At 50.2% G+C, this 20,052-nt stretch overlaps 9 protein-coding genes across 9 annotated transcripts; 4 read left to right on the top strand and 5 right to left on the bottom strand.

The window, feature by feature from the left end:
* The first annotated feature begins 2,044 nt into the window (after positions 1-2,044).
* BGZ61DRAFT_460590 (uncharacterized protein) lies at positions 2,045-2,869 on the top strand. The gene has a single exon (XM_046247041.1). The coding sequence runs from the start codon at positions 2,207-2,209 to the stop codon at positions 2,840-2,842; it is 636 nt and encodes a 211-aa protein (XP_046098297.1). The 5' UTR covers positions 2,045-2,206; the 3' UTR covers positions 2,843-2,869.
* Positions 2,870-3,347: 478 nt separating this feature from the next.
* BGZ61DRAFT_483417 (glycoside hydrolase superfamily) lies at positions 3,348-4,942 on the bottom strand (the record flags this gene model as incomplete). Its single annotated transcript, XM_046249497.1, has 4 exons — positions 3,348-4,360; positions 4,501-4,550; positions 4,607-4,705; positions 4,794-4,942. The coding sequence occupies 4 exons, from the start codon at positions 4,940-4,942 to the stop codon at positions 3,348-3,350; spliced, it is 1,311 nt and encodes a 436-aa protein (XP_046098296.1).
* A 507-nt stretch (positions 4,943-5,449) lies between these two features.
* Positions 5,450-5,898, top strand: BGZ61DRAFT_483416 (uncharacterized protein; the record flags this gene model as incomplete). The annotated part of the gene is made up of 2 exons (XM_046249496.1): positions 5,450-5,505; positions 5,562-5,898. 2 exons carry the CDS (start codon positions 5,450-5,452, stop codon positions 5,896-5,898), a joined length of 393 nt encoding a protein of 130 aa, XP_046098295.1.
* Positions 5,899-5,940: 42 nt separating this feature from the next.
* On the bottom strand, positions 5,941-7,093 carry BGZ61DRAFT_557522 (uncharacterized protein; the record flags this gene model as incomplete). The annotated part of the gene is made up of 2 exons (XM_046255688.1): positions 5,941-6,440; positions 6,536-7,093. 2 exons carry the CDS (start codon positions 7,091-7,093, stop codon positions 6,105-6,107), a joined length of 894 nt encoding a protein of 297 aa, XP_046098294.1. The 3' UTR covers positions 5,941-6,104.
* Positions 7,094-7,508: 415 nt separating this feature from the next.
* Positions 7,509-8,402, bottom strand: BGZ61DRAFT_509383 (uncharacterized protein; the record flags this gene model as incomplete). Its single annotated transcript, XM_046251997.1, has 1 exon — positions 7,509-8,402. One exon carries the CDS (start codon positions 8,400-8,402, stop codon positions 7,707-7,709), a length of 696 nt encoding a protein of 231 aa, XP_046098293.1. The 3' UTR covers positions 7,509-7,706.
* A 1,321-nt stretch (positions 8,403-9,723) lies between these two features.
* On the bottom strand, positions 9,724-10,377 carry BGZ61DRAFT_483413 (uncharacterized protein; the record flags this gene model as incomplete). The annotated part of the gene is made up of 1 exon (XM_046249495.1): positions 9,724-10,377. The coding sequence occupies one exon, from the start codon at positions 10,375-10,377 to the stop codon at positions 9,724-9,726; it is 654 nt and encodes a 217-aa protein (XP_046098292.1).
* A 3,638-nt stretch (positions 10,378-14,015) lies between these two features.
* Positions 14,016-14,455, top strand: BGZ61DRAFT_364331 (uncharacterized protein; the record flags this gene model as incomplete). Its single annotated transcript, XM_046241511.1, has 2 exons — positions 14,016-14,107; positions 14,152-14,455. Coding segments are annotated over 2 exons (396 nt in total), but the record flags the coding sequence as incomplete, so codon positions are not given.
* Positions 14,456-16,013: 1,558 nt separating this feature from the next.
* Positions 16,014-17,807, top strand: BGZ61DRAFT_498066 (FAD binding domain-containing protein; the record flags this gene model as incomplete). Its single annotated transcript, XM_046251234.1, has 1 exon — positions 16,014-17,807. The coding sequence occupies one exon, from the start codon at positions 16,014-16,016 to the stop codon at positions 17,805-17,807; it is 1,794 nt and encodes a 597-aa protein (XP_046098290.1).
* Positions 17,808-18,190: 383 nt separating this feature from the next.
* BGZ61DRAFT_364150 (uncharacterized protein) lies at positions 18,191-19,155 on the bottom strand (the record flags this gene model as incomplete). The annotated part of the gene is made up of 2 exons (XM_046241494.1): positions 18,191-19,014; positions 19,107-19,155. 2 exons carry the CDS (start codon positions 19,153-19,155, stop codon positions 18,191-18,193), a joined length of 873 nt encoding a protein of 290 aa, XP_046098289.1.
* Between the last annotated feature and the right edge of the window lie 897 nt (positions 19,156-20,052).

Genomic DNA, 20,052 nt, shown 5'->3' with positions numbered 1-20,052 from the left:
GCTCACACTGTCTGCAGTCCCCACGTACATAATGCTTTAGATAAATGAGCCCAAAACAGAACGATGAAAGTCTTGATAGGTCAAAGCGTTCTGGCAACGGAGAGACTTCACTGCGATGACGTTGAAAAGAGATACGTACCATATGATATATGGCGGCATCCGAAAGTTTCCAGTGCGCATGACCGATTAACAAAAGATTTGGACTTTACAACGGTCAATTTTAGTCTAATAGACTTTCGTACACTCTCTATAATGCGTACGTGTCGACGGAATCTCCGCGGATGGCTACGAAGGGCCAAAGTAGACTTTTTTTTGCGGAGAGAGAAAGGTGGAAGCTTATCGGGGCGAACGGGTTGGGTAGTCGCGAATCGCCGTTCCAGCACGGCGGCTTTTCTAGACAAGTAGACCGAGGGCCGGTTTTGTCAGTCGTCTGAAAAGAAGATACACCGTCCGCTGATGTCCAATTTACACCGCCCCAGAAGGACCTAGTCAGGCTTTTCGCCTCATTCAGACTTGCCTATCCTGATATCATATCTGATATGATAAATAATCCTGATATCAGGATAAAACACTGTCCTGATATGATGTCAGCTTATTGAGAGAGCAGCGATGATATCAGGCTAGCAGCTTTAGCAGCTTTAGCGGAGATGATGTTAAAGGGCAATATTTCATTCCATTCTAATCTAAACCATCATCTAAAAACGTTGGCCGGATTTCGCCGACGTCAGTGCCGGTCCCGGAAGTCTACGATGAGTTATGACAGTAGGCCGAAGAGCGAACATTGGACCGCTGGAGGGCATATCCAATTTTACACGTTTGGCATGCTTTACACAAGCTTACGCATTACATGTTCACACGATCGGCTCGTGTTGGTTAGTCTGGCTTGTTTGGCCGGTTAGATGGAAAGACAATACGGGAACTCACGTTTGGTCGCATGTGGAAATGATAGAAAATGTAAAAAAAAACTAAAAAACTCTTGACATCTTTTATTAGCCAAGAGAAAATTTGAGGCCCATAAATGCGCAGAAAAGCTGTCTATGCAGCAACTGACTATCTGGGGAAAAAAACCCAGGCTGGTAATGGATGATCAAGCCATTAAAATGTAGTAGTGCCAGCTGGAAAAAAAACCAGATATGAGATGTTTTAGCCATTCAGGCGAGTTCAGTGACTCTTGTAATGTGATTCTCATGAATAAGCAGTAAAGCTGTCTATGCAGCAACTGAATGGAAAAAAAAACCAAGCTGGTAATGGATGATCAGGCCATTAACGTATAAGAGTGCCAGCTGAAAAAAAAACAGATATGAGATATTTTGGGCCTTTCAGAGGAGTGCTGTGACTCGTAAAATGTGATCATGGCCCTTGAGAGCAGTGCTCAATCGCGGGCTTTGAGAGCATGGCTCTGTGTGATCGTGGCCTTTGAGAGCAGTGCTCAATCGCGGGCTTTGAGAGCATTGCTCTGTGTGATCGTGGCCTTTGAGAGCAGTGCTCAATCGCGGGCTTTGAGAGCATGGCTCTGTGTGATCGTGGCCTTTGAGAGCAGTGCTCAATCGCGGGCTTTGAGAGCGTTGCTCTGAGTGCTGTGACTCTAATGTGATCATGGCCGTGAGCGCGGTGGCTCTGAGTGCTGTGTCTCTAATGTGATCATGGCCTGAGTGCTATGACTCCCATGGCCTTGAGCGCGGTGGCTCTGAGTGCTGTGACTCGAATGTGATCATGGCCTGAGTGCTATGACTCCCATGGCCGTGAGCGCGGTGGCTCTGAGTGCTGTGACTCTAATGCGATCATGGCCTGAGTGCTATGACTCCCATGGCCTGAGTGCTATGACTCCCATGGCCTGAGTGCTATGACTCCCATGGCCTGAGTGCTATGACTCCATCCGAAGCAGCAACATGGTTGCTACCCCGTCGTTCTTCCAGCTCACCTGATTGGCGGCTGCAAGTGGGACCTCGCGTAGATCGCTGGCATGGCTTGCGCCTCACCCGCTCCCGCTTCGTCCACCTAGGCATGCTAGGTCTCAACCTTGTCCACACATCTCGATTACCATTGAATGGGTCAGTGACTTGGGTCGAGCCTCAGTTTTGGGCCATTCGAGGTTCGTGATGTGGGACACGGTCTTCCAACGCGTTACTACTTTTCCCCACAGGGAAAGTTCTGCAGGAACGCGTTGAGGGAAAGGGGAAAGAAAATCCGGAGGCATTACGGAAGGATGGGAGAGATATTTAATTACAGTCATGACGCTAAAGGGAGTGGGAGGGAAAAGGGCCAAATCGGCCACCAATTTTCTGGCCTAGCGCGACCTTCTGGCCGAATGCGCAGAGCGTCCCAAACGCGCCAAAGGTGCCAAATAAGCCAAATAAGCCAAATCAAGCCAAATGAGCCCAACATTCCCCGTCTTAGGAGTGGGAGGAAAAACGGCCAAATCGGCCGCCAATTTTCTGAACGAGCGGACCCACCATTTGCGTCTTCAATAGGGGTGGCCGGAAAAAGCGCTAGGCGTCGGCAGATAGCTTCAGCATCACATTTGTCCGTTTTTTGGCCAAACTTTTCAGCACACGTGGGTAGGCACTCATGGCTGAAATTTCCTTTCCCTCCGAAGCGCCGACGCGCCATTCTATCGCTGTGGATCTGTTTTGGACGTCTTCCCTGCCACAGGAGCGAACGAGCTGGCACATGGAACGAAGCTTATCACGTGATGAAATGTACCTGCAGAAGCGCGAGACCACTTTTCGGTGGGGCTTGGGGACGTGTTGGGCGGGCTACGCGACTGGACAAATCTTGTCCTTGGAAGGAATCCAAGCCTGGCGTGCAGCTTGCCTTCAGGGAGAAAAACATCTGCGACTAGCCGTCGTTGTTTGGAGGGCCTTGCGCGCCCTCTGATGCCTCGGTCTGTCTTGATTCTAAAGGCAGTCGCGACGTCCCGCGAGATGAGCTCTCTCTCCTAAGGCCTTTTGTCTGTGCCTGTTAAGGCCCCGATGGTGCCTCAAAGGCAACAGCATGGTCGGGTAGCCTGAAAAATGCCCCTCCACTAGCAATCCGCTAACAGCTGAGGGGATGAATAAATTTTTCCAGGGGAGAGTAACTTAATGGAGGCTCGACATGGTAGATTGCCAGCCGTAGGGTAGGTAAACCCCGAAATCACCATAACTACGAAGGGAAGATAGAATAGGGATAGGGTTTAATTACCCATCGTTTCTGATATTGATGTGGCGTGCTAAGTACGAATTCAAGTTCTACTGCGTGAGTTTTGTCCGCCACCATGTGTATGCTACCGATAACTCTGCGTTCTAACATTTCTACCCAGTCTTTGCGGCGACATCGAGTTTCCACCTCCGACATCTCATCTAAACTCATGGTTGGGTCGCCGAGCGCGACGCCTCATCCTTCATCCCGGAAGCGATATTCCGGTACCTCGAGTTTGGATAGTGAAGCCAATTGTCGGTGTCGTCGAGCACCTCCAAAGAGCGGAAGCTCGTTTCGAGGAGCGATTTCGACCCGGTCTTGTCGGCGGAAGCCTCCCAGAACATGGCTCCACCCAAGCCCAGTTGCTTCAGATAGGAGACTTTCTGCTGCACAGCTTCCGGCGGATCAAAGGATATGAGCTCGCGTGTAGTGGCATCGTAGCTGTAATACGCATGGGCCACGGGGTCGAAGTCCGGCACAGCCCCATCCTTGGGCAGCGCGCTGTAGTCCCAGACGCCCTTCTCCCAGCTGCCGGAGCCTACATCGACGAATGATTCACCGAGCCCTGCAGTTCCCTGGAACGAACGACCGTAGATGGGCATCCCGAGAACGAGTTTCTCAGCCGGTACACTAGCGTCAAGATAAGCTCTGACGGCGTCATCGGTGTTGAAAGGGGTAGCATCGGGCTCTTCGTCGTTCGCGTAGAGGTTGGCATTATGTCCGGTGTGGGTGCTCCACGATCCGGCGTAGTCGTAGGCCATCAGGTTGATATAGTCAAGAATGCGGCCGAGGTCGGCCAAGTGCAGCTTGCTGTAGTGCTCAAATCCCGCTGGGGCGGCTATGGAAAGCTGGAAGTGATGGCCCGAGGCAAATTCGACTGCATACGAGTCTAGCTCGTCTCGTACAGCCTTCAAGAGGAGGACCATGTTGGTAGCATCATCCTCGTTGGCTGGGTATTCCCAATCGATGTCGACGCCGTCGAAACCCCAGTCCTTCATTAGGGTGACCGCAGACTTCGCAAAGGTGGCTCGTGTGGTGGTGCTACTGGCGACCGCAGCAAAATTCGTGGACCAGGTCCAGCCGCCGATGGAGAGCATGACCTTGAGCTTTCGATTGGCTTTCTTGAGGAGATAGAGCTGTTTAATACATCCGTAGGCATTGTCGTTGCCTTCGACCCAAGCTTGAGCAGAGCAAATGGGGAAACGTAAGCGAAAAGGGAACTTCTTGCTTTGTGATAGACGTGGAAGCTAACAGTGAAGGGAATGAAGGAAATGAATAGCGAGGAATTGGGAAACAGCATCCGAGGGGTGTATTACTTACAATCGCCGTCGTAATGGTTCTCGAGATCGGCGTAGGTATCTTCTGTATAACTTGACAGAAAAGCAATTAGTGATCCGCAATACACACATCGCCGACAAGTACATACACTGTCCCATCCGCTTGCACATTCAAAAAAGCATAGAGAATGTGCGTCAGATGCGAAGCCGGAAGGTCTTGAGGGTGATAATCCCTCTGGTAGATGCCCCTGTGATGGGTAACCTGTTAGTCTCGCTTCCGTGCCTCTCGCTCCTATGTCTTCTCCTAAACGTGACGCCCAAGTCTGCATCACCTACCAGTTGACAAAATAGACCATGTTGATGTATCTAGTGCCACGTTTCAGAGGCTCGAGCTGATGTCGCTGCAAGACATCGGGCTCTGCGAGACCCAATAAGATTTGGAGCGTGATCAACAACGAGATCAGCTTGAAGCGGGTGAGGAACATAACTGCGATCGGAAGATGGGGTGGAGGCTGTTGTGAGATGCTCAGTGGTTAGCAAGCTAAACAGCTGTAGTACTGCAATTATATTTTGGTGTTCAGCGGAGAAGAAACCGCGCAGCTGGGCAGCCTCTAGAAGCTATAGGTTCCGATCGTCTTAGAAATTGGTTAAAGATAAGCCGGCCCATTTAGGACGGTTGCCAACCGCAAAGACACCTGCCCCTCGCGATATACACCCCGGAACGTTGATTTTGGGACGTATATTATTATTCGACGGCCGATTTCTTCTAGCATTTGAGGACTGTTGTATTAAGCCTTTCGAGTTCACCAGCCAGCCAAGCGGCCTTTTTCTCGCATGGAGGTAGCAGCCTATGTTACGCAGAGTGATGCGTAGAAGACCAGCACCAAGGTTATCCGGTACAGTACGGTATCGGCTGCCGACTGACCTGTTGGAATTGCATTATTTCCATTAATACGCTAAACCTTGTCGTTGTGCGGGTATTGACATAGAGCATGATTCCACCCTCATCAGGCATATCGAACCGTGCGATGCATAAGCAGCAAGCTCTGTATGTGCCCGGAGCCAGAGGCTGGATGATGTCCACGATGACCTAACATGAAACAGTGTCGATGTAGGCGGTGTTTCGAGGATGGGCCTCTTGCACGGCATGGTCAAGGCTTCGAGGGTTCATCGGGTTCCCGTTGATGGGGAAATAACGGGAGATGAGATCCCTGGAGTCGTAGGTGCGCCACACGACTCTCCTCACTGCTTTCTGGCGCCAAAGTTGGCAAGAATTTTCCTTGACCCAAGGCGCTACGACGAGGATCACGGTGTAGGTGCGCTGCAAGGTGTTGTCATGAACATTTGGTTGGACGCGCAGCAGACGGAGGAGACACAGTTTGCCTCTGACAATGTTCCAACGACGGCAGAGAGAAAGGAAGAAGGCGAACTCGATATCTAAACTACATCTTGCCGTTCCTTAGACCTCTAAAGCTTAGCCTGCAGGAGATAAATATCGAATGCATTTATCAGCCAGGGCGAAGGGTTCTATTCCATTCGTTCGCCTGGGAACTTTTTCTAGCCTGCCGTACTCCATGCTCTTGTCCTGGCCTCTATTGAAGGTAGGGACTCCGTCGCCATATCGGACCTGAGATGATCCGCCACCTGTTACGAATTAGACGAGGTACTCAGACGGCATGGAGAGAAGCGTACAATGGCATCCAAGCTTGGAACATCCTGGCCTTCCGGAATGTGCATTGCACAGACCCATGTGTGGTGGATGGGATTCCTGTAGACTAGGACACAGGCAGTATGGCCGTCTACTCCGAATTCAACGCTCTTTTTCGTAAGCGTGCGACCCCTCTTTCTGATAACGGCCTTTTGTTTCTCATCGTGCTGGTATAAGCTCTCGGTTATGGCAAGGGACGGCTCTGTTGAGGTCGGAAAAGCAGGTCTCGTAACCTCGGGTTCGGGCTCCAGTTTCACTACCGCCAGACAGCGTCTCTTTTCTCTGGTAATTCCGATGTTGGCGTCCTGCTTTCTTTTAACCTACACAGAATCAGTCACATAATTCCCGAAATCGATCGTAAAATCCCTACCACGCCAGACTTTGCCACGGACGAGTGCGGCGATGGTAAAATCATCGGACGAAGTCTGCCAGCGCGTCTTGTATGGTAACCGTTGGGCTGCAAAACTAACTCCTCGGCTGCTGCATCCGGTTGGTCTGGAGAGGAAAGCTCGTTGAAGTGGCCAGAGAGGCGAGCGATGTGCCCTTGGTCTCCTATTGGAGAAAACAGCTCTGTGGCCAATCTTTGCATCGTTGGAAGGCCAAATATGTTGACCAGATCCCCAATAATCTTTCTCGCGAGTACCTCGGTTCCGTAATCGTAGGCTTCTTGCTTCTGCGCCCTTGTAGCAGCGTGATTAAGCTCTAGTTCCTTGATGTGTCGGCCATCCGAAAGTAATGCCAGCTGAACTAGCGATATATCATCTTGGGAAGGGTCGAGAGCAAACTGTTCCAATCTCCTCCTCGAACGATCGCGAAGAATGGTCAACTCTTCGTGAAACGCAGCATTCGGTTCCTGAATCCCTTTGAGATCTTGATCCCAGTTGGAGATGGAATCCCGCAACCTGACGGCACGACTCGAGCACGCCATGACGTTCAGGGTGATGGGCTTCAAGAAAAGTGGCTGCCTCAAGCTTCGTACTGTAATCAGATTAGGTTGATAAGGTGCTTTTTTCTTTCCCAAGCGCCGGTGAAAATTCACAAGTTGTGGCACAGTATTTCACTTATTTGCACGAGAACGCAGGGGCTACTTGAACGATGTGCTTTGTCAATGAAGCCAAAAATGGATCAACGTTCTGGAGAGTTTTGAGACGATAGGCGCTTGCAGATGCGCTTGGTGGAGCCTCGAGTATAATTTCGTTTACCTAGCACGTATGATTGCGTAGGGTACCAACACGACAAGTTACGAAAATGACAACCGCAGCTCCCTTTTGTTTATACATTTGAGAGTACCTTAAACTGTACACCTATGCGAGGCGAGAGTTTGATGGTATTTCTGTCACATTCTCTCTAGACCGGTCCTCGCACTCCCGACTAATCAAATCTGGTCGACTATTGTCTCTGTTTCGAATGCGTAAAGATCCCTTGGTGCATTGTTAGATAAGACAGTAGCAGGAGCAGTTGGTGCGCTATTGTCCGTAGCCGTCCCCCGCTCATTGATGCCCGCGGAATGGCTGCGATGCATCCAATAAAGACGCCTCGGGCTATGCATAGTGAATGAGTGAGAAAGTTGGCGACGAGCTCCTAAGCATCGGATCGTGCAAGGAGGGCTGGCTGCGTCGTGGTGTAAGAAGCTTTATTTGGGGCGCGTCGCTGCGGCTGTAGAAAGCCCTCACTGCCTGACTTGGTGGATCTCCCCTGAAAAGAAGTCCAACATGGCCAGACTTACCATTTTGCGAGCCGGTGGGAGGCTCATCAGCCAATTCTGCAAGACCCCGCGCGATTTGTGAAATTCCGTGGCGGTCCAAATGTCTTACGTCATTGATGGAACACGGAGGAGGGACGGCGATTATAGTTTGGAGGTGGTGAAAAGTCGAGAAAGCGGCAAAAATCTCCTTCAAATTTACATTTGATGGGAAGAGAAAAGCAACATGTCGTATGCGGGATGCCATATCCACCTCGAGACAGGGCTCCCTCGCTGGCGTCGCGGAAGAGCGTGGAATGCCTTGTATCAGGCAGATTGTACGCTGGAGGCAGACATTGACGGGAAAGTGTTCCGAGAAGCGACAACTGATCATGGCCCACTCAACAGAAGCTTCTCTGCAAGCTAGAGCTACCGACGAGACACTAGAATATTGGACAAGCTCGCAATTTGCAGGATATGCCTTGATGGATATCACCGACATATTTGCACCCAAAAGAGCAAGTTTCCATACTTGACGCCTTATTTCAGGTGGCATGGAAGGGAACTTTGGGAAAGATGATATGCAGGACATGGGCTTTGTCCGGTCTTTGTGACCTCGTTTGTGCTCGTTGTTGTCATTAAGGTTGGCTAGTACATGAAAGATCGCTGGGCACGAGGCACCTCAGGGTATTTCAGTGTCGATGCAGAGTTGATTGATATTGGCCGTCATGAGGAAAGGCCGCGGCCATTTTCGGCGAGTCCTTTGCACTCGAGCCGAAAGAGTACTTAGGTAATCCCGTAGGATAGTAGAAGGGAGGATTAGGGTTTGCTGTGTGCAAAGGTGTCTGCGGATGGAGGCTACCAAAACAGCGAGGTTTGAGCGTCCCCGGACAGTTCGGGCCGGATCGAACTAGAGAGTATCATCAACGGAGGCGTGACAAAACGGATCAGGCGCAGCTCCTTGACGGACTGTACCGTTCACAGCAACCTCATTCCGCATTTCCTCACTTGTCAACACCGTCGATCTCCATGCTACCGCCAAGTCTCAAAACGGTTCTAAGAATTCGGTCCAGCTGGTTCCACACCTCGTCATTACGAGAAGAACAGGAGCGGAAACTCTCTCCCAGGACCAAACAAAAACAACAGGCGAAGAGACGACATCCAGCCGAGCCGTTGATTCACCATCGACAAGAAGACCTGCGCAGGTCCGTCCGGGGTGGTTTACTTCTATGATACCTGGGCCGGATGTATTTACTCTACGAGACTCAGCAGCGGGTGGTCGCGTCAAGAAGCCGGGGGTTCTCGAAGAATCTCTTTCAGTTCTCGAAACTTCTCATAAGATACGACAAGAGAGAGAAATCCATTAAAAGACACCAGGTAATAATGGCAGAGGGAGTGTGGCTGCACGAGGAAGCCGGGGCAGAGATTTGACGTCAGACTTTCTCTATGTAATGATATTCCGTAGCGAAGCATATCAAAGGAGCAGTATCGGTATTCTGAGTTCATACCTAGTAAGCCATGCTCACTTAATGTGGAAGAATCGATGATAACGTCCCATTGTTGATCGCCACACAGCGGCCAATGCACGAGTCGAGAATGACGTGGAGTGTGACTAACGTAGTTTCTAGAGCACGAACCCAAGTTAAGTGAGAAGTAAAGCTTAAGTTGCTTGGTACAGGAGTATCTGAGTGAAGTTTGTAGCCAGGAGCAAGCACCGCCTGTCCATTGGCTTGTAGGAGAACCGTGACATAAGCAATGTAGCTTATGTTAGTACCCATCCCATGTTTGCCAGAAGCCCTTTGCTCTGCATATCTCCTGTCGCCTTTCGAATTACCAGCCTGACTGGGTCGAGGGGCGAATGTGCAGAGGCAAACGTATCAGGCGGAATACGCGGGTAGAGGAGGTTGGTCGTTTGGGATTGCAGCCCTGTTTACGCTTTCTTCCAAAGCCATTTCATATGTGGGAGGAGCTGCATCCTGGTTCGTCTGGCATGATCGGTGAGCGTACCGTGCGACTCCCGTTCCGTTCATAATTCCAACAGGAGGGCCAGGACGGCTCGAATCGTAGTTGAAATTGCCTGTATCACGTTCATCCGCGGTGCTGACAGGTTCGGGTTGGGTCTTCGACTGGAGATGATTCGCGATCTGGTTTTCCACATCTGCCCTCTGCTCTACCGTGACTTTCTCAGTCTTGTGCATTCTGCGCCGACACCCTGTTTTAATGCGTGCCCAGGCTAAGGGAACCCAAGCGAGAGAAAGCCAGGCATTCCGACTTCCTCCATGGCGCGTGGAGTGAGAGGCAAATGCGCATGAGCCAAGCGATATCAAACACAACAACACCAGAGCAATAGGCCAACACAGCGCGAGCATCGAGGCGGCGATAATGGCAAGGCTCCACAGGCGTATGTCTGCCTTGAGACGCGGCCATTTGTGAGTAGCGTTGACGAAAAGTATATGGGCAGTCAATACAGCGGGTAAACCCCAGAAGAAGATCGAAATCGTGGTTACGATAATGATCTCGGCTGGGCCCATGCTGAAAAGCCACTCACGGTTGTTGCTGTTGTTGTAGAGGCCTAGTGAGCATGTGTATGGAAGGGGATCGGGTAGACGTCGTGGTATGGTTTCGCTCGAGCCCAGGTGTCAGTGATACGGGACTTTCGAGAACTGTTACTTATGTACTCCGACCTTTATAGCGTGAAATGCTTCATGTGTGATGTAATATCTATAAAAAAAGGCATCCAGCCATTCACTCAAAGCATACTGTACTTGGACTGGTATGTCTTGTAGGCAAGTGAGCCCAATGAACGATTGCGTTGACAATATCATTGGAGTCCATCCCTTTTCTGCCCTTGAAGATGCAAACGGGGTGGCGAGCAAAGCCGGTATAGGCCGAGGTGACCATTGATGAGTCTACCTTCAGCCGACTAACACGCGATGTTGTTCGATACAGGGTAAGATCTGTTACGTATGGACCGAAGCAAGAAAACCACACGTTCAAAATCATCCCAACCCGGCCCCCAATGACGCGGAAAAGGAGGCATGCAAGTACCTCCTTCTACTTCACAGAACCCGGCCTGAGTACCTCATGCAACAGCCAGGATAACCCTTGGCTTTATCGCAGCGAGCAGCAGGTCCAGGCCGAATTTCTCCCAGAGAGCGACCCTCTGGCTGGGGTGACACGTAGGTCGGACACTAGCTCATGGATCACTAGATGGAGCAGGAGTTGGATCATCGCAGTACCTGTTCCTACAGCTACCCTCGCGGAAAGGTTGGATTCTGTTCATTACAACATGTGTAGTTTCACATGCAGAGCGCTCATCGGCTATGCAGTAAATAAACAGGCGTTCCAGTTGCATGAAGGTCCGGGAAAGGGGCCAGGCAAGTCGAGCGACTTTGCCTCCAACTGCCATCCAATACGCACTGGCAACACCCGGGGTATTAACGTGGATTATTGGGCCCATACGATATGCCTAACCTAATCGAACATATGTCGTAGTATCTAAGTTTAACAACTTCATTTCTTAAGTCGTGAATTTCAAATTTAAGCCTCTGCTAGCTTTCTTACTATCTATTTCCTGCGTTACCTAACTTTCCCTTACAAGTCCTATGATATCTATAATGAAGAATACTTTCGAAGCTTGCTTCTTCCTGCTTATAGCCTTCCTTGACCGTTGAAGGAGATCGTGGCGAGTCCCGAGCACGATCCGGGAGCATTTACGCGTCTATCGTAGCCTGCACTTTATATATCAGACATCCGGCCCGAGCCGTCCCTTCAATTCCGATACTATCTTTACCTAAAGGAGTGTAAGTATTGATGTTAAGACGACGGAGGCAACTTATATGACTTCCAAATCTGGTAAAAGATAGATTGGCATGATGGCCCATCCGGTCCCAGTGGTTGCCTTATTTTTTGTTCATCGCCCACGCAGTCCTGAGCCCATGAAATAGAGTAGTCAAATTTTACCCCCCCAGATGTCGTTTATTCTGCTACTCGGTCCGGCACTCTTAGCTGTCATGCTTCCTTTCCCGGCTGGTCCCTCACGCCAGGTCTTTGCAGTCTTCGCCACACGTGCCTCACAAATCTTCGCGTGTCCTAGCAACTCTTTTGGCTTCAGGCAGACCATGTCTGACAGAGTGGTCTGGCTTGCTAAAGCTGTCGTCACTCTCGTCGTCTTGGCCTTTTCCGATGGGGATGTAATAAAGCCAGTTGATCGTTCCGTCTCTTTCGTTGGTTCGCTATTTAACACGGGAGATGAGTTGCCGGACGTAATCGTTCGTTCTTGTCTCGTATTCGTGGTCGGTGCCGTGGTTGTTTTGATTGCAGACGTCTCAGCCGAAGACTATGTCCTGGTCTTTGCCTGGTTCTTTTTACTTGTTGTCTTCTCCGGAGCCTTGGTGTCCGAGGTTGGCTCCTTGGTACGTTGCTCCGCTGGTGTCGGTGCATTGGAGTTCTTTGTAGTGCTTTCTTCTGATGCGTCTTTGCTAATTATGGATGTCGCCGAGGACGCCGTTCTTGGTCCCTGACTCGGCGATGTTTCTGTCAACGCATGATCGATCGATTCGTTGTCCTTCATGGTCGACGATTGCGATGTTTGGGTGGAAACTTTGCGTTCTTTCTGTCCATCAAGTCCTGAAGATGGTCCCGAATCGCACTTCGTCTCTGATCCTTCTGGCCAGACAGTCTTCAGAGATGTATCTGTTGTTCTGGTTGGTGATGATGGATCTTGAGTTCTACGCGTTATCAAGGTCGATGCAGAAGCACCTTCTGTAGGACTGGTGTTGTCCGCCAACATGGACGAGGCTGTCGATGCCAGTTTGCCAGATGACGAGCCTTTTGATTCATGGGCGGTTTCGGATAACTGAAGTAAAGGGGGGCAGCCATTGGTCCAAACAGCCGAGTGCCTGGGCTTCTTGAGCGGAATCCGATAGAAGATGTTTGGATAGATCTCGTCAATATTTACTCCAGGATTCAGCGCTTCGATTTCCTCCCGTCTACACCGAGCTCATTTAATACCGGCCGGAAGGATTGGCCATCCTCGGGGATCCAATGACCATATTGCAAAGAGCAAGCCTTGGCAAGTGATATATAGATCAATATACGAAGCTTTTTCATGTTTTTGATAGCTCGACACATGGCTCCAGATGGTCTCCGTAGCTTCACGTACTTATGTAAACCCAAAGAGCCATGCGATAAACGGACGCGGAGGCACCAGGGAATAGGTGATGGCTCTTTTTTGCTCCTATCCTGCCTCCATCTAGAGTGTCTCTCTGTAAGGAGGTTCATTGGTTTGAACCTTGCCATATGCAGAATACAGAAGTAGCCGGGGATTGGCCTTAGTAAATCGTGCTCTCTTTCGAACAGGCCTTCCTTTGGTTGCCGGAAGATATACGCGGGCACATACGCTTCTTTCATCAATCGGTATGTTCTGGATCGAGACATGACTTGACATTCGAATCGCCCCTTGTGCACGCTAACTGGCAGGGCAAAGCGCAATCACTTCTCAAGTTCTACATGTACACAAGAATTTGCCATGGAGGCAGAGAAACCGACCGAAGCGACGGAAGTCGTCATATTGCAGGTATACGAGTGGCTCTAAGCTTTAAAATCTGGAAAGACGCAGTTTGAAAATATAAACGTCGAAAGGCAATGGGTAGCTTTCGAAGGCATCTTGAGCGTTTTTTATCCCACGTCTTTCTGCCGAATTCAATGACTATAACAGTGAAGTATGCACGTACATACAGCGGGACATTCTTTGGATTTGGTTGGGGCTGCTGCAAGCCCATTTTGATTAGAGCTCGTCATCATGAGAGTCGAATCCGGTCGAGATCAAAACTAGGCAATAATTCGAGACAATGAGCCGCTATCTGATGTCTTGCCGTACCTACCAAACAGACCTTTCCATCACCCTAGCTCTTCGTTCTGGGATATGCAAACATACAAATAGACTTTAATAGGGCATAAGTTACTCTGCAATTTGGCTGTGTCCCCTTTGGCTCCCTACTTTTTCGATTTAGCTTAGAAACGACCCTGCATTCACCGTTCACACCAGGCTTGCAGCATCATTCCCGCATTCCGCTCAAGGACCAGCCTCTTTCTCAGCTGAAATGTATCCCAAGTATTCCGAATTAGCGGTCTCCAACGGTGTGGTCGCGAAAACGCGGGTCAATAGAGATGTCCGGCTTGTTCGTCGCCACTGGAGGCTAGCCATTGGGGCTTACTTGACCATGGTCCTGGCCGGTACTATGGCGTGCGCTACGTTCGGTGAGTTGGGGCGGAAAAGCTTGGTGCTATTGACACTGACATAGCACTTTGACAGCGAATGTGAAACCTTTCGACCTGGCAAAGAGGTCGTGGGGAGGTTTCGAGGAGCGCCCCACGACCGCCAAGTGTTATCATCAGGAGCGGACCGCTATGATCCTGTCTTTCCTGCTGGGCTCAATCGGAGTAGATCAATTCTACGCCCATCATTGGCCTCTGGCCGTTTTCAAGCTACTCACTCTTGGTGGCGGCGGAATCTGGTGGCTTGTTGATGTTATTCTTTGGATGGTTGGTGGCGTTTATGGAACTCCTGGCTGCCCTGGTGGGAGCAAACATGGCTGGCAGTACTAGATAGCAAACCAGGGACGGCTCGCCAACTTTGGGCTCTTGCGATACGAAAGGGAGAATCGGGATAGGTTTTGAAGCCACCGTCTGTGGAGTAGCCGGCAAATCTAGGGGCTGGACATTTTCTTGAAATAAATTTCATGCTGGATGAGGAGGTTAGAGTTGTGACTATTTGGCCCTGTTGAGAGTGAGGATGTCAATATGCTCGAAAAGGGATGTGAGACACGCCTTAATCTACGGATCGGTTAATGAATAATGGGTAGCCAACGCACTTGGTCGCCCGCGATGGTGGCCTAGATCCCTTACATGTGTGCACTAGAGGGACGAGGTTTTCCCAGCAGCTGAACAGGGCGTGTTTGAAATTTTATCGACATGTCCTATGTCCGTAGCCCGTTTCTCAGAAGACTACCTTCTTCTCCAAGCGACTGCCAATAGTTCTCTTGTTAAAGCGAAGATCACATCAACGCACCAGAGGCATTAGCATCATCAATTCCATACACGCCACCCAGCAGACTATTTGTTTAGAAAACTATCGTAGAGTGCGTTAAAGACGCGATAGTGTTTCATAATAGAAGCGATCGGCCAGTCGAGGTCGCTTCTGCCCCCATCCGGGCTCGTGTTTCATCGTCTCTGCTTTCCACCAACTCGGTTTCCCATCGACAACTCGTGTCCGCCGCTCGTCCCGCGACTCTTGTGGGCTAGTCTGTTGTGCCAAACTTTGAAGGATTTGACACGCTTCAAGGTCGGAATCCTCCATTAACGTATGTTTCCTTTTCTCTGCAACTGAAGTTAGCTGATTGCGATTAGGTGTCTAGTGATCTCCTTTTTCTTACTGCTGAATGGGCCATCATGTGGCGGTAGAGGTAGCGGCGACGACGGCTGAGGTTGAGGCCTCATCTCTGTTCGACTCGGAAAGCTAGGCCGTAGCAGAGTAGCAAAGTAGCAGAGCTGCGCTCGTCTTCTTCTCCGGATCACCTCCTCTGTTAGAAGACACGTTGTACCAGGAGCGTCGAAGGATTGTGATGGGTTTTGCGGTGTGGCCAATATACTGTGGAGAAGCAGCGGCTGGTAGGGTTCGTCTAAGTATCATATCGCTGTTGAGGTTTGGGTTCGCCAGTTATAAGCTGTATTCATCTGACTTGCCAGAATTATCCGCACAGGACAAATATTAGCCACTAGGCATGCGAATTCGCCAAGCAACGACGTAGGCCTCTAGAGGGTGGCTGTCTACTGTGGGTCGTGTATATCTTGGCAAGATCTCATTAACACCGTCTAAAGTTGGCCCCAAGCGTCTCGAAGGACGTCCAAAAAAAAACCCCCATAAAAATGAAGGAAAAAAAATAAAGGCATTAAGCCGAGTCGATCGTGTACCATGGTCTGCGAGTTATCGTCCCTGGCGGGGATAATAGTCCGTCCGTCTGTCTTTTCTTTTTATCCCACTTTATTTAAATTGTTCGTATTGTTTCGAAATATACGTCCAAGTAAGAGAAATCGCAACGAATCATCCTATCACTCCCAGCCCCGAAAGGAATAGCGTCGGCTCACTCCAGTCTAAGCTGTTGCAATGCGCGAGCTGTCCGAGAAAGTTATAACTTGCGATGTTCTGATTGTCGGTGGCGGTGCAGCAGGTCTGACTGGCGCTGCAACAACCGGAGGGCTCAAGACCATCCTGGTTGAAAGGCAGAAAACGTTAGGAGGCAAGGCAACTTTGTCAAGCGGAATGATCTGGATGCCAGGAAATCCGACCGCCGAGTCTTGGCATGTATGGAAGTCTCGTCGACTCACAGATGGAAAAGAGCAGGGAAAAACATATATCGAGAACGCTGTTGCGATGTCCGACCAACACGGCAACGGCGTTTTGTCGACAACAGCCCGGAGGCGCATCGACGCGTTTCTAACCAAAGGGCCCGAGATGATTGATTTTCTCCGTGGCCGGGGGTTCAAGTGGATGAAAGCGCGCTCAAGCTTCCCCGACCATCAACCCGGGCTGGATGGGGCACTGCCAGCCGGCGGCCGTACGCTCGATCCGGCCGTCTTCGACGTAGCATCGCTAGGTTCGCTAGGGGAATACCTATCCCATGAGGATAAGGCGCCTCTGGTTTTGCGATTTGAGGACTTTCGTGTGTTGACACGCCCATTTGCATCCGTCCAAGATTTCCTCAAGGCCGGCCGGATGCGTCTGAGGTCCTCGCTCTACTCTCTCTACTTCAAACGCCCGGCATCAATGGGACGATCGCTCGTTGCGCAGCTGTTATCCATCTGTAAAGGTGCTGGGAGCACTGACATATACACCGAAACAGAGCTTATTGAACTATGGTATGACGATGGCATCGTCATGGGCGGCTCCTTGAAGAGGGGAGAAGAGACTTTTAAAGTACGAGCACTACGCGGCGTGCTTCTGGCCACGGACGACTTCGGCGAGTACCGAGGAATGTCAGATATTGGATTTCCATTAGGCGGCAACGAAGACAACAATCCGAGTGATCCTCAACACGCCGATGGACATGCAGTGGCACTATGCCAGAGTGTGGGGGCAGAGTCGTGCGTGACGCGTGAGGTTGGGGGAATTCCAACGATGAAGGAGCCGCGCACAGGTAGAACGACTCAGGCGATATTTGAGATCTCCAAGCCGTTCTCTATCGTCGTCGATAACCAAGGGAATCGATTCTTCGCGGAGTCCAGACCGCACGGCGATGCGGCCAGGTCCATGTACGCCAGAGCCGAAGGACGCGTAGCCCAGGATGCGAGGGCTTGGCTAGTTCTGGACCAGAACTATCGAAAGAGATATACGCTGGGTGGTACCCATCGATGGACTGACATTACAAAAGCTCTTAGCGAGGGCATCCTCCTAGAAGCGGATACTGTGGGCGCCTTGGCAGACAAGATGGGCATCGCAAGGCAGGCACTCGAATCTACCATCCGACGCTGGAACGAAATGTGCGGCTATGGAAAGGATATCCATCACAAAAGAGGCGACGACGACTACCAGAGGATTATGGGAGACCCAAGAGTTACGCCGAATTCCTGCCTGGGAGCCATTGAGCGCGCTCCGTTCTATGCCGTTCGGATTTCTCCCGGCGATGTTGGAAGAAAGAAGAGACTCTCGACGGACGAACACGGCAGGGTTTTGCAATCTGATGGGAGGGCCATCCCAGGTCTCTATGCTGCGGGGGACACATCCGCTTGTGTTCTGAGAGCCGCATCTCTTGGTGCCGGCGGAACGCTTGCATCAAACATGGTGTTTGCCTATTCTGCCGTCCAGCACATGTTGCAATTGCAGGGTAGCCCGATGAGGAACCGAGGACTCGCAGACGAGAAGACCATTGACGCGAGCGAACTAGAGCGGAGCCAGGATTGATTAAGAGTTTCCAATTAGCGATCATATAATACCTGAATTTGGCATCTCATGCTAAATGGCCATCAAGCGGTGAAATGATGGGATCATCAAGTAGCAATCAATCCCCGTCCCGCTCCCCCCTCCCTTTTTTTTTTTTTTTTTTTTTTTTGGTTCATTTTCTCTGTCCCGCTGGTTTTTGCCTTGCCTGCATGCTTAACAACGCCCCTATGTACATAGATAGAGTGGACGTTAGGTCCCTTTCTCATTCTCGTATCTTGCCTGCGCCCCAAGTGAAATATCTTTCAGAGTAGAAGCAGACAGACCATCAGTGTTTTTAAGGTACTGCAGACTTGGTCCCTGTCTCAGCTTCCGCACATTTGAGATAAAAAGGTGCATCAGACGTCCTAGTCCCAGTATTCATCATCATCGGAGCCGTGTCGGTCTTTCCAACTTTCGATCTGATCTTGCATGAGCTCCTGGAACGAAGCCGTGCCCTGTTCCAACCTTCTCCAGGATTCAAATGGCGGCCCATCCCACCAAGCTGTAATATTGTGCGGTTCGCCAATGTAATCATCGCTTCCACAATTCATTCGCTCCTCCTCCAGCCGCATTTTCCAAATGCTAAAGCGATCCCCAAATTTATCGATCAATTCTTGAACAGCTCCAGCCATTTTCCGAATGGTATCCTGTGTTTCATAATCGGTGCCATCCAGAGCTCCTTTCGCCCAAATCTCCACCTTCAAGCAATCGATGTTGGTGAATTCAAGCGAACGGCGCAGGTATTGGGCTATTTTCGAGCCGTCCATTCGCCGCCGATCAACTCGAATGATGACACTCCGAACGACCTCTTCAACCGGGACGGCATCGTTCCATTGTCCAAGTTGATCAGCTAGAAACTTTCCGATCCAATCTGCTGAAAAGACAAATTCTGTCCTTTGGTAGAAGAAACGCCGAGCTTCTTGAATCAACCGCCTTTCCATTGTGCCATGTCCAATGTGCCGATCGAGTACTTTGAAAGAATGGAAAAACTGGAAATGGGGGACTTCGTATAGATAAAAATCATCCAAAAACGATCCGTCACAGTCTCCGAAGAGCTCCTTCCACCTTTTGAAGCGGACCTCTTCTGGCAAAGCTGCAAAAGCTGCAACAGATGATTGACCGAGCAATTCCAGCATTGCCTTATAGCCTAGAGGACTTGGCTCGAGTTGGCGTGATTGTGACACCATTACTTCCTGGAGGTTCAATACCTTTTTTAACCACGACTTCAAAACTTCATTCAACGGGAGGTTATGATTTCGGATATACCTTGGATAGTTTCACTTACTTCTTGAGCCTTTTCAAGTTGTTCGCATAGTTCCTTCACATTCATCTTATCCGTCCGATCTGGTCGTTTAGATTCATTCTTCATTGTCGCACAGGCAGAAGAGCTTCTCCATGGATTGGCCGCTGAAAGAAAAACCGTCGAGGCTTGCAGTTCTATGGTCGGGGTGTTGAGATAATAATTCAAGAGCCTATCGGACACCCAATTCACAAGTGGGATTCCTAAATGATACGGATCAATGTGGCAGTGGGTGCATTAAGTACACCCAAGAAATCACGAGATAACCTGGATCGGCAGCTCTGTGCATTAGGATGAGCTTGTATTGGCGGGCCTATTATAACTCCTAAAACTGCCCAAGGTTGATTGCCGCTGCTCCGGTTGCGTCTGATCATGCCAACCACAAATCGGCCGAGTATAGTCAAGCATTCAAGATGGTAATGAACTTCATCACGGCTTTTGAACCAATCATAACTCGGAAAAACGGGCCTGCGCCGTTGGCCTGGAAATGACATTCATTTCCAAATTGACCATGTTTAGCTGGAACGTGAAACGCGATCCATTTCCAGACCTGTTGGGTCTGTGCCAACAATGTAGATGTCGATGACCGATGTTCCTCCTCGACGCAAGAGCTGGTTTCTCCTTTTCCCTCCGTTCTCAACAGAGAAGAATGGGTACCGAACCTCCTACTTCCAATGAATTCTTCGGTGAGCTCCAATCCTACGCTCTATCCTTCCCTCAGATCATTACGAAAGCTTCAAAGCTTGGTCTGAATTATACTCTACCAGAACCTGCAATTCTTTGCCGTCATTGTAAAGTTGCATTGAAAGAACATGGCGTTTCACGTCACCTTGGCGAGAAACATGATATTCCGAAGCCACTTCTCTAAGGCATCAATTCTCTTATACGCTCACTACATTTGATTCGCGAAGAGACTGTGAGGGCTCG

The sequence above is a fragment of the Ilyonectria robusta genome (assembly GCF_021365365.1).
Source record: "Ilyonectria robusta strain PMI_751 chromosome Unknown BGZ61scaffold_25, whole genome shotgun sequence".
NCBI lineage: Eukaryota > Fungi > Ascomycota > Sordariomycetes > Hypocreales > Nectriaceae > Ilyonectria > Ilyonectria robusta.
This window is presented reverse-complemented; position numbering and strand designations above follow the sequence as displayed.

What these genes read in the sequence shown, in the direction of transcription:
- BGZ61DRAFT_460590 (XM_046247041.1), top strand. Translation starts at nt 2,207, where the DNA reads ATGGGAGAGATATTTAATTACAGTCATGACGCTAAAGGGAGTGGGAGG.